Source organism: Fistularia commersonii, chromosome 20 (genome assembly GCF_037954325.1).
Source record: "Fistularia commersonii isolate RoL2024-O1a breed Wild chromosome 20, RoL_Fcom_v1.0, whole genome shotgun sequence".
NCBI lineage: Eukaryota > Metazoa > Chordata > Actinopteri > Syngnathiformes > Fistulariidae > Fistularia > Fistularia commersonii.
This window is the reverse complement of record NC_141303.1, coordinates 2,718,509-2,731,861: the sequence shown is the minus strand read 5'-3', so window position 1 is coordinate 2,731,861 and position 13,353 is coordinate 2,718,509. Positions and strand designations below refer to the sequence as shown.

Genomic DNA, 13,353 nt, shown 5'->3' with positions numbered 1-13,353 from the left:
TCCTGAAAAGTTCATCCCGTGGAGTTTCGCTCGCAGCAACAGTGGAACAGTTATGCCAAGCGGCGCTCTGTTTTTCCGCACATTTCCATTCCAATGTTTATCCAAGTAAAACAGTCATTGTGCATGATTCTGAACGTTTTCCAGCTCATCAAACTGTTTCAGTCAGCGTTTCCAAATAAATCTCCGCTCTCATTTTTAGGCTGAATTCACTTTGTTTTCAAAAAGCGGACGATGCAAGAAACACTCACCACCTCACTGATCGTAACACAGTAGTTTATTATGTGACAGCGGCCGAGTTTTATTTATCCATTATTTTCGTAGCAAAGCTTTTTGACATGCAGCGAGTCTCAGCTATCACTAAAACTGAACACCGACAATAAAAACAGCAGGCGAGACACATCAAGACTCCCAGAGAGACTAACCTCACAGACAGACTAAAGATTGTGACGAAGAGAAAAGGTAAAGAAAACATTTAAGCTATGGAATGCAGAGACGGCTGCTAATGTGAGAAACCGTGCTCAAAAAATGCAAAGCAGTGACTTAAAAACTAGATTTGGAAATGAAACGCCTGCGCCGGATGAAGCCGTTGCTTTTGTTTGGCTGAAAACTCTAATGAAAACGTAACGAAAAGCTGATCTAACGACGAGCGAGACGTCATATTATTTCTACGTTGCGGCCCTTCCTTAAAAACTCAACAGCGTGACAAAGAGCTGATTTTCGTTCCGGTTCGATCTGACGTGGACTCGTCGAGGAGATTTCCCGCCGCCTCAGTAGCAAATCTGAAAGTACTGGCTCGGGGATTTGAGGGGGCTTTTGTAACTGGAATTTTCCTGTTGAGTGTTCTGGCTGTTGCTGGTTTTCTGGAGGTTTAAACTGAAGGATGGGTTTCTTTTCCTGGCCTCCGCCTTGGCGCCGCCCTTCACCTGCGGCTTGTCGGGGGCGACAACCGGCCTGCTGCTGGCAGGCACGGTTTTGGTCGATTTCGCCGTCTCAGAAGACCCAGTCTTTCTTGTTAGGGGGCTCAGATAGATCTGCATAGTCACTAAGTGAAGTGGTGAAATGAGGTGAGGAGGACGAGGCAGAGATGGAAGTGATCGCGTCAGAGGTGAGGCGGAGGGGCAAAAAAAATGAAAAGGAAGAGAAGGGAGGTCATGGTGAGATGTGGCAAATGAAAGAAGATGATGAAAAAAAAATCAAATTCTATTTCCTCCCTTTCTGTGTGGAATAAAGAAAACAGCGGCTCGAGGGTAAAAAGCAGGACGTTAATTAGATTTATGGTCAGGTGTAAATCCTACCTTTGCAGTGTGTCACCCTCCTGGTCCCTGCAGGAACGTAACAAACAAACTGTTGTCGTCAAGCCGGTCTTTTAAACGGGTGAACGGAGTAATAAACACAAGCGTTGGGAAGAAGAGATCTCACCTAAATTCACTGCACCCTCCTTGGACTTGCTTCTGTTACCAGAAAACAAGAGGAGAAATAAGAAACACACAAAATCATATTTTAAGCGTGCTCATGTTTGCGCATGGAAATGGTGCTTTCAGGGACAGATGCTCACCCTTCGTGGACGGTCTTGCAGGACGAGGCCGAGGACGACGGACGCGCTTTGGAAGTCTTACAAGGACTGTCCTTCGAGCTGCCCGGTGGACTTTTCACCACGCTGCGCACACGGAACGGAAACAAGAGGAGACATGTGACTCTTTCTGTAAATAACAGCGTTTCCTCCTGCTGAGACACATGACAGCATCCCATCTCGGGTCCTTGAACGCATCATTACAATTAATATATACGTATCTTAATATGTATATTTCAAAATTGTCATCCATTTTCCACTCATTAGATTTAAATGTAATGTATATATATATATATATATATCTCATTCTGTACACAGAATTGTACAAATGAATTGAATATGAGTCTTTTTTATGATTTGCATCTGAGCACTTGTATAGCACTTGGATGGAAAGTGGGATGTAAATATATATCTATTATCATATGTATGAAATACATCCCATTCTTTCGGTGTTTCATGCCGATAAATGTTTCTTGTATAGAAATATATGTACATATATCTATGCATGTACATATATTTATACATATATATACATACATATGTATGTGTGTGTACTGCTCAAAAAAATAAAGGGAACACTTAAACAACACAATGTAACTCCAAGTCAATCACACTTATGTGAAATCAAAGTGTCCACTTGGGAAGCAACACTGATTCATTTTGACTTGTTTTAAGGACATTAAATCAAAATTGCATCAGCCTGTAATATGTTTTTCTGCTTCAAATCCAGATCTCCATGGGTTCATACATTTGATTTCCATTGATCATTTTGGTGTGATTTTGTTGTCAGCACATTCAATGATGTAAAGAACAAAGTATGTAATAAGAATATTTCTATTCATTCAGATCTAGGATGTATTATTTAAGTGTTCCCTTTATTTTTTGAGCAGCGTATATGTATATATATATATATATATATATATATATATATATATATATATATATATATATATATATATATATGTATACACACACAGCTCATTCTGAAATATATATACCTGTGCTGGTTTATTTTAGGTTATGCTAACTCTAATATAGGCATGTTTTCCATCTATCTATCCATGCATCTTTGCATCCATCCTCCCACCCTTTATTTTAACACATGATCATCTCAAACTGGCTCATGACTGTAGGTTTAAAGTAGCAAATGACTCATTTCCCTCCTTCAGAACATCTGCGACCTTCTCTCTGTGCTCTCCTGAGGAGCAGCGCTGTCTGCAGCGCCACGTCTTCGCCAGAAATAACAATCAAATGCAAATAACGTTGGATTTAACGGCTCCGTTTTCTGGAGTGAAACCAGGATTAGACTTTCCAGGCACGCCCCGCGTTCCTCTGAAGCCGCACATCCATTTCAACCGAGCGCTCACAGTCGAGCTGCATCTCACTTGAGCAACTCCTTCTTTTTTCATGTGCAAATTGTTTTCTGCCACACAATTATGTATTAAACTCTTTCACTCATTCATTCATCTGACATATAGAGGCACGCAAAAATTCACCCTGTTGCTCATATGAAGACATACAACCATTCACCCACCTGGTTTACACATCATATAGATGCAAACATTCACTCTCTCATTTGCATATCATATAGACATACAGGTATTAACTCATTCATTCACATACCATATAGTGATATGCAGCTATTCACATGTAAAAATCTTCTTCTTGTGGCAACCGATCTTGATTTTTCTTGACTTGAAGGCGTTTCACCCCTTCATCCGAGAGGCTTCTTCAGTTCTGACAAGAATTTACCGTGACCTGGATGACTCTCCAGACGCAAAACCATTCACTCATTCACATGTCATATAAATACAAACAAACATTCACCCTTTCATTCACACATTATATAGACATGCAACATTCACTTTCTCATTTATTGAAACACACAACATTCACCATCTCATTTACACAACATAGAGAGACATCCAACCATTCACTCACTCATTCGAACCTCATATAGCTATTTAACCATTCACTCATTCATTCACATGCCATATAGTGACATTTGACTCATTCACGTGTCATAAAGACATACAAACATGCATCCTCTCATTCACACATCATATAGATACAAACAGCCATTCACTCATTCATTTACACCTCATATAGAGACATGCAACCATTCACCCTCTCATTCACGTGTCATTTAAACACACACAAACATTCACTCTTTCATTCACACATCATATAGACATTCAACCAATCACTCATTCACATGATAGATAGAGACATACAACATTCACCCATTCATTTACACATCGAACAGCCAAATAACCATTCACCCTCACATTTATTGAAACACACAACATTCACTGGTTCATTTACACGCGATATATTCAACTCATTCATTTACCCTCTTATTCACATGTCATATAGGCATTCAACCAGATGTTATAAAGAGACATACAAACATTCCCCCCTTTCACACATCATATATAGACAAACAACCGTTTGCACTCTCTTGCATGTTTGGGTCTCCAGTGAACCACCTGCATGTTTTTGGACTTTGGGAGGAAACTGGGGAACCAGAGGAAACCCGCTAAGACGCGATCAGAACATGGAGACTCCACATCCAATCAGGGACCTTCTTGTTGCAAGGTGGAAGCGCTAACAACTGCGCCCAAACTTAAACCCGCCGCATTATTTTCTGATCTTCCGATCTGATAGAAAGATTGACCCACCCCTCCAGGGAAATGAAACGAACAACTCGGATTCAAGATGAAGGAAAAACCAACGTTTTGGTTTTTGTGTCTTGCTTCCGCCGACACCAGGATAGAAGAGGTGGTTAATAATCGGAGAGACAGGTGGTACAAATGATACCGGGGAGAAATATTAAATTGCCCCCTAATGTTGACGCCGATGATCTCCAATCTGAGACGACAACTTAATGAAGCCCAAATTCAGCCTGTGCGCTCTGCATCTTAGATCAGCCGAGCCCGGATATAGAAGCAGCCTATTATGGGGATAAAGAGGGAAAACTATGATGTCCTGTGACTAATGGTATCTAATGGCAGCATCATTTGAAAGGTAATTGAGAGGAAGTGATGAGCGGGAAACATTTTTCCGCTTTGCGGCTTTGAAATAAAGGACCCCGGGATAATCATTTGGCAACCTTGCAAGGTGTTCCACGGACACGAAGACGAAAGTTGCCAATTGCTGCACGACCGCGACACCGAATCAAAGCGGCGTTCCCGTATTAATATTGAGGCGCTCACTGGGTTGCGTTTCATGGAGTCTGATGGAGGCAATAGAAGAAGGGATTGATTTTCCAGAGAGCAGCGAATGGTGAAATCAATCAAAAGGAAGGAGAATGAAATAAAACAGGGTGTTTCTCCTCATCAACCGGTGAAATCAACACAGCATATAATTGTTAGGGATATTGAATACCTCAAGGGTGGAGTTGGGCTGTAGTTCCTGGCAGCGCCACTAGAGGGCGCTGTAGAGCTCTTCTTCAGGGGGTTGCTGGAGGTCACCATGCTGGCTCTGGAGGGCAGAGCCAGGGACACTGGCCTGGCTGTGAGAAAACACACACACACACACACACACACACACACACACACACACACACACACACACACACACATGCATAACAAACAGGATAAATTTGCGTGCCATTATATTTGTTTGAGAGCATCCACTCTCTCTCTCTCTCTCTCTCTCTCTCTTAATATCATACATGCCTGGACTGTTAGTCAAAATAGTTGGAAATTAAACCAATTTTTCAAAGTAAAGAAATGTAATTATTGACATTATTTCTCTGAATTTATCTGCGAATAACAAACATGCAGTGGAATTGTATGTAGCACTATTTACAAAAATGGAGATGATACTTTTATTGCATTTATAGCCTGGGAAACCACATAAGGTGGATATGACGATGAAAACGTAAATATAAATAAATAGAAAAATGAATCAAATGGGATGTTTTTTCACTGTGTTCATTTAATCTATTTGACCAACCTGGGAATGAGTTTATCAAAATCACAGAATAATATACAGAAAAATTGTATGAGGCACAAATAGATTATAATTTTTATAAATGTATATATTGGCAAACCACGGGAAGTCAACGTGACAATGCATGAAAAAGAGGATAAATAGATATAATTTGATTTTTTTGGGGCCCAAAGCGGGAACTAAATGTGTCTATTTATGTTAATTATCATACAGTATAATTATGGCTTTTTCATGTCTTTTAAAAAAAGAATTCATATTTAAACATGTTTTTAAATTTGGGGTTTCTCCCCTTCTGAATCTGAAGACCCGCAGTTCTTCGGCATCACCAGGACAGGAAGGTGATGAAAACAGGCCCCCGTGGAAAAATCAATGCCTTTCTCCGGTTAGTAATCCGGGTCAACAATCGACGCGGGCATCACTTGAACAAACCGACAGGCCGACTGTGACGGCAGCGGAAACGCAAAAAACAACACCAGCCTTCGCTCACCTTTGGCCACCGGCGGTCTCCTCCCCGTCGCGGCAACCGCCGCCGCAGCCGCCGCCGCCGCCTGGTGCTCCTCGGAGATGTTGAGCCTCTTCAGAACGTCGGCGAGAGCCATTTTCAACAGCTGGATTTCGTCCTCCTGCATCTGCATCCTCTGCTCCAGGTAGGTCAGCCGGTCAGCCACGTCCAGGCCGCTGGCCGCCGAGCTGCGATCATCTGGGGACGACAGACGTCATCCGTTACGCAACCGCTGCCCCGCATCGGACCAGCGCCTGGTTCTGCTCACATTCCTCCCTCAAAGTGCATTTCAAGGCTTTTAAAAATAAACTGGACTTGTCAAAATGCGATTTTTAATCATTAGTGGAAACATTCTTCCTTTCCATTTCTATTATTCTAGGTTCTTTTTTTCCTATTAACCCTGTAGATATTTGCAGCTGAAATAATTTTTTTTTTTTTTCTATATTTAATGATTTTCCAATTATTTTTAGTCTCCATCAGCTTTTTTATTTAGGATTTGTTTAATGTGTTTAATTTGATAAATATCTCCATTACTAAAGGCGAGTGTTTGTGACAGTCTTTGGACACCAGTACGTGACAATAAACAAATTTATTCTGCTTTTCCATCAACTGTTTGCCCTGCCTGTATCGCTCAGGTTGTCCAAATATCTGTAAATACAAAAACTTTAATGCAATTTTAACAAAAAAAAAAATAATCTGGAAATTTGTCAAAAAACTGACTAAACTAAATTCAGCGTTAAAAAAAAGGGAAAAGCAATATAAACAATATCCAAGAGATTGAAATACAGTTAAAACCTGATGCGACCTATAACAGCGGCAGGAAGAAACAGCACAAATGAAGTTAAATCTTTTCTTTTCTTTTGTTTTAAATTCCAAAGAAAGGTGTAAGCTCTTTAAAAAACACAACCACCTTCCTGCGTGTGTTGTGGAAGTGAAGCTAATGAGGTCAGAGCACAGCTGGCCAGAGCAGATCATCTGCGCCGTCGTCACACAGCAGCCGGTAAACAAAGGTGACACAACCGAACTGCAACCCTCTCCACCTCACACACACACACACACACACTCACACACACACCGGTAATTGCGATACCGTGGGAGACGCTGGACACGGCCGAGGAGTGGCGTTGTCCCCGCTGGCCTGCTGGGCCTTCTTCTGCCACCCCACATGTCTTCCTCCTCTTCCTCTCCTCCCTGGAACACACCCTCTCACTTTTCTTCCCTCCTCTGGCCGCCTCCCCGTCCATCTGATGGTGATCCGTCGTGCTCAGTCTGCTAAGATCTCATCTCCTCCGCTGTCACACACACACACACACACACACGCTCGTCCGGTCCTGCATCATCCGGGGCGACGCGCGCCGATGTTTTGATCCCTTTGCTTTTCCTCAGCGGTCGCCTGACACACACTGGGATTCAGGGATGCGGCTGTCAACACTTAAAGCCCCCTGCTCTGGGGCTTAATAACTCACCAGCAATCCAAATCAGCCTAAATTGTTTGTGTGTGTGTGTGTGTATGCACATGCATGTGCACGCATGTGTGTTTATGCCCCCCCCCCCCTTCAATGTGCACACAGAGTACAATGATAATCCCTCAGACTGAGCCTCTTCGCCCCGCCCCCATGCATAAGCCCCATATCCCAGTGAGTAATGGAAACTGAGAGAAATCAGCACAAGTAAAGCCACCCTGCTGCACAGGCACGCTCCCCAATAGCAAATCAATAGCAAATTATTGATCGGCGGTTAAGTGTTAGTGAATCATTTCCAGTCCCTAGATTGCGTAAAAACACACGCGGCATGCTGTTAAGTTGCAAACACAACCACCTTGCTTTTGTTTTACTGTTAGTCACAATTATTTAAAAGCAACTGATCCGTCGATATCGGCTCAAGGAAGCGGCAAGTTGGATTTATTTGCACTTGGAGGAAACACAGCCGTTACACATTTGTGTGTGTGTGTGTGTGTGTGTGTGTGTGTGTGTGTGTGTGTGTGTGTGTGTGTGTGTTCGGGGCTTAAAGATGGATCCTTGTATTCACGCAACCATTTGCCTGATGAGGGTTTCGGCGCTGAAACGTCGCTAATGCAAGTTTTAGTTCGACAAGGAAAAGCCGCGAAATGAATAACGATTCGGTTAATGTGATTGAATTGACGACCCTGTCCTGGTCTTGACGGTGAATTCATTCAAAACTTGACAAAAAAACCTTTTCTCACAGGCATTCAAGCCAAATTAAATGACTCATTTCTTGCAAATTTAAGCACAATCAAAAAAAAATTCAACACTATTGTCACAGGGACCCTGCTCCCATTCGTCACGACGCAGCCTCGCCCTCAAATCCATCGCCGATCATTCGAATTGGAGTCATTTGCCATTCGACAAAAAGAAAAGATCGAAATTCTCTTTTCTCCAACAGCATTTGGAGTCAATGACAGTAAAATAAAAAAAAAAAAAAAATGTATACATGAATCAAAAATAAAAGTAAAAGCGTGAGTGAAGAAATCACAAAATTCCAGAAATATAATTTTATCCACGTGAAGTTTGCATTGGTTCAAGTGCTCAATGGCTCCCCCTAGTGGCCATACCTGGTAATACACATAGGACTATTTCTTCAAAAATTTGAAATAAATATATTTACAAATATATGAATGATGATGTAAAAGTACTGAAAATTCTTAAAGTTGAAAACAAAACCCTTTGATGAATAATAAATTAGCTCACGGCAGGAAAAAATGCAATTGGCGACTGTGAAATTGGCAAAAAAAATGAAGATAAATTGAGATGAAAAAAAAAAATGCAAAGAAAGAACAAATAAGAAGGATCCATTAGATATAAACACACATTTTTCAATGTATGTAGATGAAAAATGTGCTATTTAAATGTATTCAACTTTTTCCACGGTTTTCCAGGGGGGAAAAAAAAATGGAATTTTTTTATAATCTTCGTCACATTTCCATACACCACTCACACATTTACTGGTTATCCCTCGAGTTCAAGACGTCAGTGAAGGTTGTTGACACACGTCCTGGTTAAAATCAATGATTCAATCAGTTCCCGAGGGAAGCGTGACAGGACAGAGTTTCGTCCGACGGTAACGGATGAACCGAGCTGCGTTCAGGAAACCTTTTCTCTCGGGTCGCGGCCGGGATTGTCCGTCCCCCCCCCCCGTCCGGGATGAGGACTTCCAATCTAATCATTCACGCCATAATCTGGCTCTCATGAAGAGTCGTAATGCCTCGCGGGGCTCTGATTTCCTGTTTTTCCCCACGTGCTACCTCCACACATATGGGATTGGGATTAGAATAGCACATAATCCCAGGACTGTAAAAGGGAATTAGCAAGCAATCTCTGCACTAACTCGGCCTCCACAAAGCAGGAGCAACCCTCCCTGCAGTCCTTTCATGCAAACGCACACAAACGATGCTTTTCGGAAACACACACACACACACACACACACACTTCATTTGCTTATTATGCATGTTGGTAATTTCAAGACACACAAGGCGTGTGGAGTGTTTGGGTTTTCCTGAACAGAAGCGCGGCATCCGTCTGCTCCGAGCCACGTGCACCCAGAGGTGTGCACGACGGCCTTACGGTGAAAATCCTGGGGCGCGAGGAAGAGGAAAGCAAAGCGAGACATTTTGTGGGGGCCGCGTTCAGCTTTTCACTTCAAACCCGGGATTAAGTCGAGGCTTTTGCTACAAATCCCTCCTTCCAGTTAAATTCGCTGAATATTCTCATTTCTTCAATGAAGACGACGCACCGTTTACACCTTGACCTTTTGTAAAAGCATTATTTATGTGAAAAGCTAAATTAGACACCTATACTTTTTATCATTTAAGCCTACAACAATATAAACACACACATAAATTCATTAAAGCTCATCTTAATTAAATTTAACATTGCACAGATAGTTTATCTAACTTATCATTTTATTTAAATATATTAAATTATTATATTTTGATGCATACCAAGTCACGTAACTGGCTCCTTAAATGTAATAATGATAACAATAATAATAATAATAATAATAATAATGATAATAACAATAATAATAATAATAAATAACAATAATAATAATAATAATAATAATAATAATAATAATAATAATAATAATAAAAAGACTGGAACTCCAGATACAAGGATTAAAAAAAATCATCATAACATGGAGATATTTTCAAAAATACTACACTGAGATTTAATCGTTAGCTTTACGTGGCCCGGGTCCCGTCTACCTGTCATGATGTCGGAGTCCGGCGGCAGCAGAGCGTCGCTATGGTAGCTGTCCTTCAGCGATGGTGTGCGGAGCGAGCCGTGGTCGACCTCCTCCTCCATCATCCCCAGGCTCGGCTCCACCGGCTCCGACATGTTGGCGTCCCCGTCGGCTGCCATGGTCTTCCAAGCGGCTCCCGGGTTCTGCCGTCCCCGGTCTCTCGAAGGCTCGGAAATAATTCACCTTCCCTAAAGTACGGGACGGACGCCGCCTCCTCCGGGGGGTTGATGTCACTCAGAGAACAGATTAAGAACCTGGTAAGCCCATTTGAGGCCTTCAGCCAGAGGATGACAAGACTATGGGTTTGTCTGTGTGTGTGTGTGTGTGTGTGTGTGTGTGATGTGTCATCAAATGTGTGTGACAGAAAAACAAGACTGTTCTACAATAATGCAACTGACAATTAATCAGAAGTCACATTAAGTTCACTTGAACGTATTTCTTAAAATTGCTATTATGAAAATAGTCCCATTTTACTTGGTTATCTACAAGTTAACTTTATTTTTTATCATTTATTTTAATGTACAATTGCTGACATCATCATATTAAAAAAAGGAAATTATTTTTTCATGTATGCCAACGTTTCAGGCGGTTTAAAAATCCCCTGAGGAATTCAACACTGGAGTACAAAAAATAAAAATAGAGAAAGAAAAATATAAAAATATTAAAAGAAAAAAAAAAGTATAAATTAAAGAAATAAAAGACTAAATTAAAGAAAAGCTTGTGCAGGGATATAGAATGGTTATAGCGGGTGAACATGTTGTGGGTAGTAAATAAAAATGTATAGAGAATGTATAAATGCAGCATAAATATAAATATATGGTGGATGAGATCATGTTTTTTTAAGCAGCATCAACAACATGCTGCATTCAAAGACACGTCTGTGTATTTGCAGTGTTTTGTTGTTGTTTTTTTTTTTTAATCAAGTCCTATTTCCCCCACAGGCGGGCGACGGCGAAGACTCCAAGCAAATCCGGACGCTTTTCAATGAGAAGAAATTCACAGAAACCCGTTTTCACCTTCCGCCCTACCGAACTCCCACCCCTGCGCCCCGAGGAGCTTACCTCAGGACGCCATCCGGTGGGCACGGAGGGCGGGGGGGGGGGGGTGATGAGCTCCAGAGATTAGGAGGCAAAACTTGATTAATTACAGTCATCGAGAGAACAATAAGCTGACCAGAGTAATCGGAGCGTCGGAGAAAGACAACAGGAACAGATGAAAAGCCAGTTAGGAGATTGGGTCGGGGTCCCCCCCGCCCCGCCGTAAGCTGGCTTTCTGTCGATTTTGCAATCGCCGGATGGATATTCTCCCGAGCAGATGCTTCCCTCTGCTGATCTGTCCGCCTCTCGGGCGCCGGATTGGACCGAACTCGAGCGTCGGTCTTATTGTAGGTTATTAACGTGTTATTAATATGTAATAAGTGTGTAATAATGATCTGGAAAATGACGTCCCATCATGAAGCTGCCACTGTTAGGGAGTAAGGATTAGTTTTTAGGTGTTTACCGCCCGTCTGGTTCTCATCCCAGTGAGAGACGAACGGTCCCCTTTCTTTCTCGTCATTTTTGGACGAACCGCGGAGCGTCACGTCTGCATCGACATCCAAAAACCTAAACGGAATTAAAAGCAGGGATTGTGTTTTCTGCATCTTTAAAATGAGAAATCGCGTTCGGAAAACAGACGTCCAGCGACTGAATTCCTCGCCCCGTCTCTCAAAGAGTGTCTGAATTTTCCACTCCAGTCACCGTCATCTTTTTATACTGATTTAAAAAGCGGAACAGACGTGATTAGACGTCCGAACGGGACGGAGGTTCACGCTTGGCCTGATCTTCGCCTGCAGGAGCCGCAAAGGTCACAGGATGTCTGACCCTGAAGCGCTCGCGCTCGCACTCTCGCTACTGACCCCCTGTGGAGAGACCGACACACCGCCGTTTACTGGGCCGGGGGGGTGGAGGAGGAAACGGGGGACTTCCTGTTTTGATCACATGCGGCGAAAAGGGTTTGTTTACGTGACACGTTGGTGGAAGATAAGGCGGCGGGCGGAGGGGAAGCTCTGGGAGGACGGTTTAAAACCAACAAGTGTTTTTGGGGAATCCTCCATAAACTTGATTATTACTTTCTCACAAAGCCCATTCTGCACTTCCTGCTTTTCTCGCCTCTCCGGAATTCGAAACACACGAGACATTTGAGCTCCATGCTTGCGCCGACAATCTCTGCAAAATAACACAACCGCCGTTTAATGCAATACTAAGAAATGATATCAGAATTATCACGACTGTGAGGGAATTTAAGCACACAACTTACTTTGTATTCACTTATATGCATATAAGTTTTCCTTTCCATTTCCTTAATTTCTCACATTTTGGGCACATGATAGAATATCAATAATCCATCTCGCATTCTGAAATTGCATAACAGGATTATAAATGTATGAATACTCTTCAGTGGAAGATGACGTGTTGTAATTCTCTACGTCCAAATCGACACCTTTCTCGGGAACCCCACGTTTTGCCAAATATATCAGGAGACGCGCTGACAGCAGGCGCCGACTCCGACCGCAGAGTCTTGCGGGTAAGCGGACGTTTTGGTTTGAGTGTGAACGTGTTTCCTGTGCGCGATGCACGGAGATCACCGACGACCCTTTTTTTTTTTTTTCTTCCCCCTTTCCGACAAAGAACGGCCTTGTGAGCCGGTTCGCTCTCAGGAGTTTTTCTTCTTTACGCCAAAGTGAAAAACGACGACGATAAACATCACGAAGCTGAAGAAACGGGGTTTGGGATTGTGACAGCCTCAACACAAAAGGGAGATGAAGGCGAATAAATCAAACTCAAATTACAGTTATGTGTCAGGCTCTTTCTTTGTCTCTTTAAAAATTGTGTTTCTTTTTCCGCTTTCAGACGCGATGAGCCAAATATGACAAAATACAATTTTTCTATCAAAGAAACCGAGCAAAAATAAAGAGCGTGGGGGATTTATCATGGAGGTTAACAGTGAACACGACCGGGCCGTGTCCTTTCAGACCACAAGCTGGGTGAAATTAACCCATGTGACAGGAAGAGGCGTTGCAAAC

General features: G+C 42.4%; 1 protein-coding gene across 3 annotated transcripts; it reads right to left on the bottom strand.

The window, feature by feature from the left end:
• Positions 1-622: 622 nt before the first annotated feature.
• On the bottom strand, positions 623-10,513 carry LOC147222580 (uncharacterized). Of its 3 annotated transcripts, none has more exons than XM_086167508.1 (7): positions 7,105-7,467; positions 6,015-6,227; positions 4,958-5,084; positions 1,556-1,657; positions 1,420-1,451; positions 1,296-1,322; positions 623-1,042 (listed from the first exon to the last, which is right to left on the bottom strand). In XM_086167508.1, exons 1-7 carry the CDS (start codon positions 7,271-7,273, stop codon positions 768-770), a joined length of 945 nt encoding a protein of 314 aa, XP_086023634.1. In that variant the 5' UTR covers positions 7,274-7,467; the 3' UTR covers positions 623-767. The 3 variants fall into 3 exon arrangements, with proteins under 3 accessions (XP_086023634.1, XP_086023636.1, XP_086023635.1); XM_086167510.1 differs by having other exon boundaries at positions 7,120-7,465; XM_086167509.1 differs by lacking the exon at positions 7,105-7,467 and adding an exon at positions 10,252-10,513 and having other exon boundaries at positions 624-1,042.
• Between the last annotated feature and the right edge of the window lie 2,840 nt (positions 10,514-13,353).

Bases quoted from the DNA above. Each gene is read 5' to 3' on its own strand.
- LOC147222580 (XM_086167508.1), bottom strand. From the start codon at position 7,273: ATGGACGGGGAGGCGGCCAGAGGAGGGAAGAAAAGTGAGAGGGTGTGT. The intron at 1,452-1,555 runs GTGAGCATCTGT...TTCTGGTAACAG, and splicing joins TGCAAGACCGTCCACGAAGG to AAGCAAGTCCAAGGAGGGTG. The intron at 1,043-1,295 runs GTAGGATTTACA...CACTTCACTTAG, and splicing joins GAGGGTGACACACTGCAAAG to TGACTATGCAGATCTATCTG.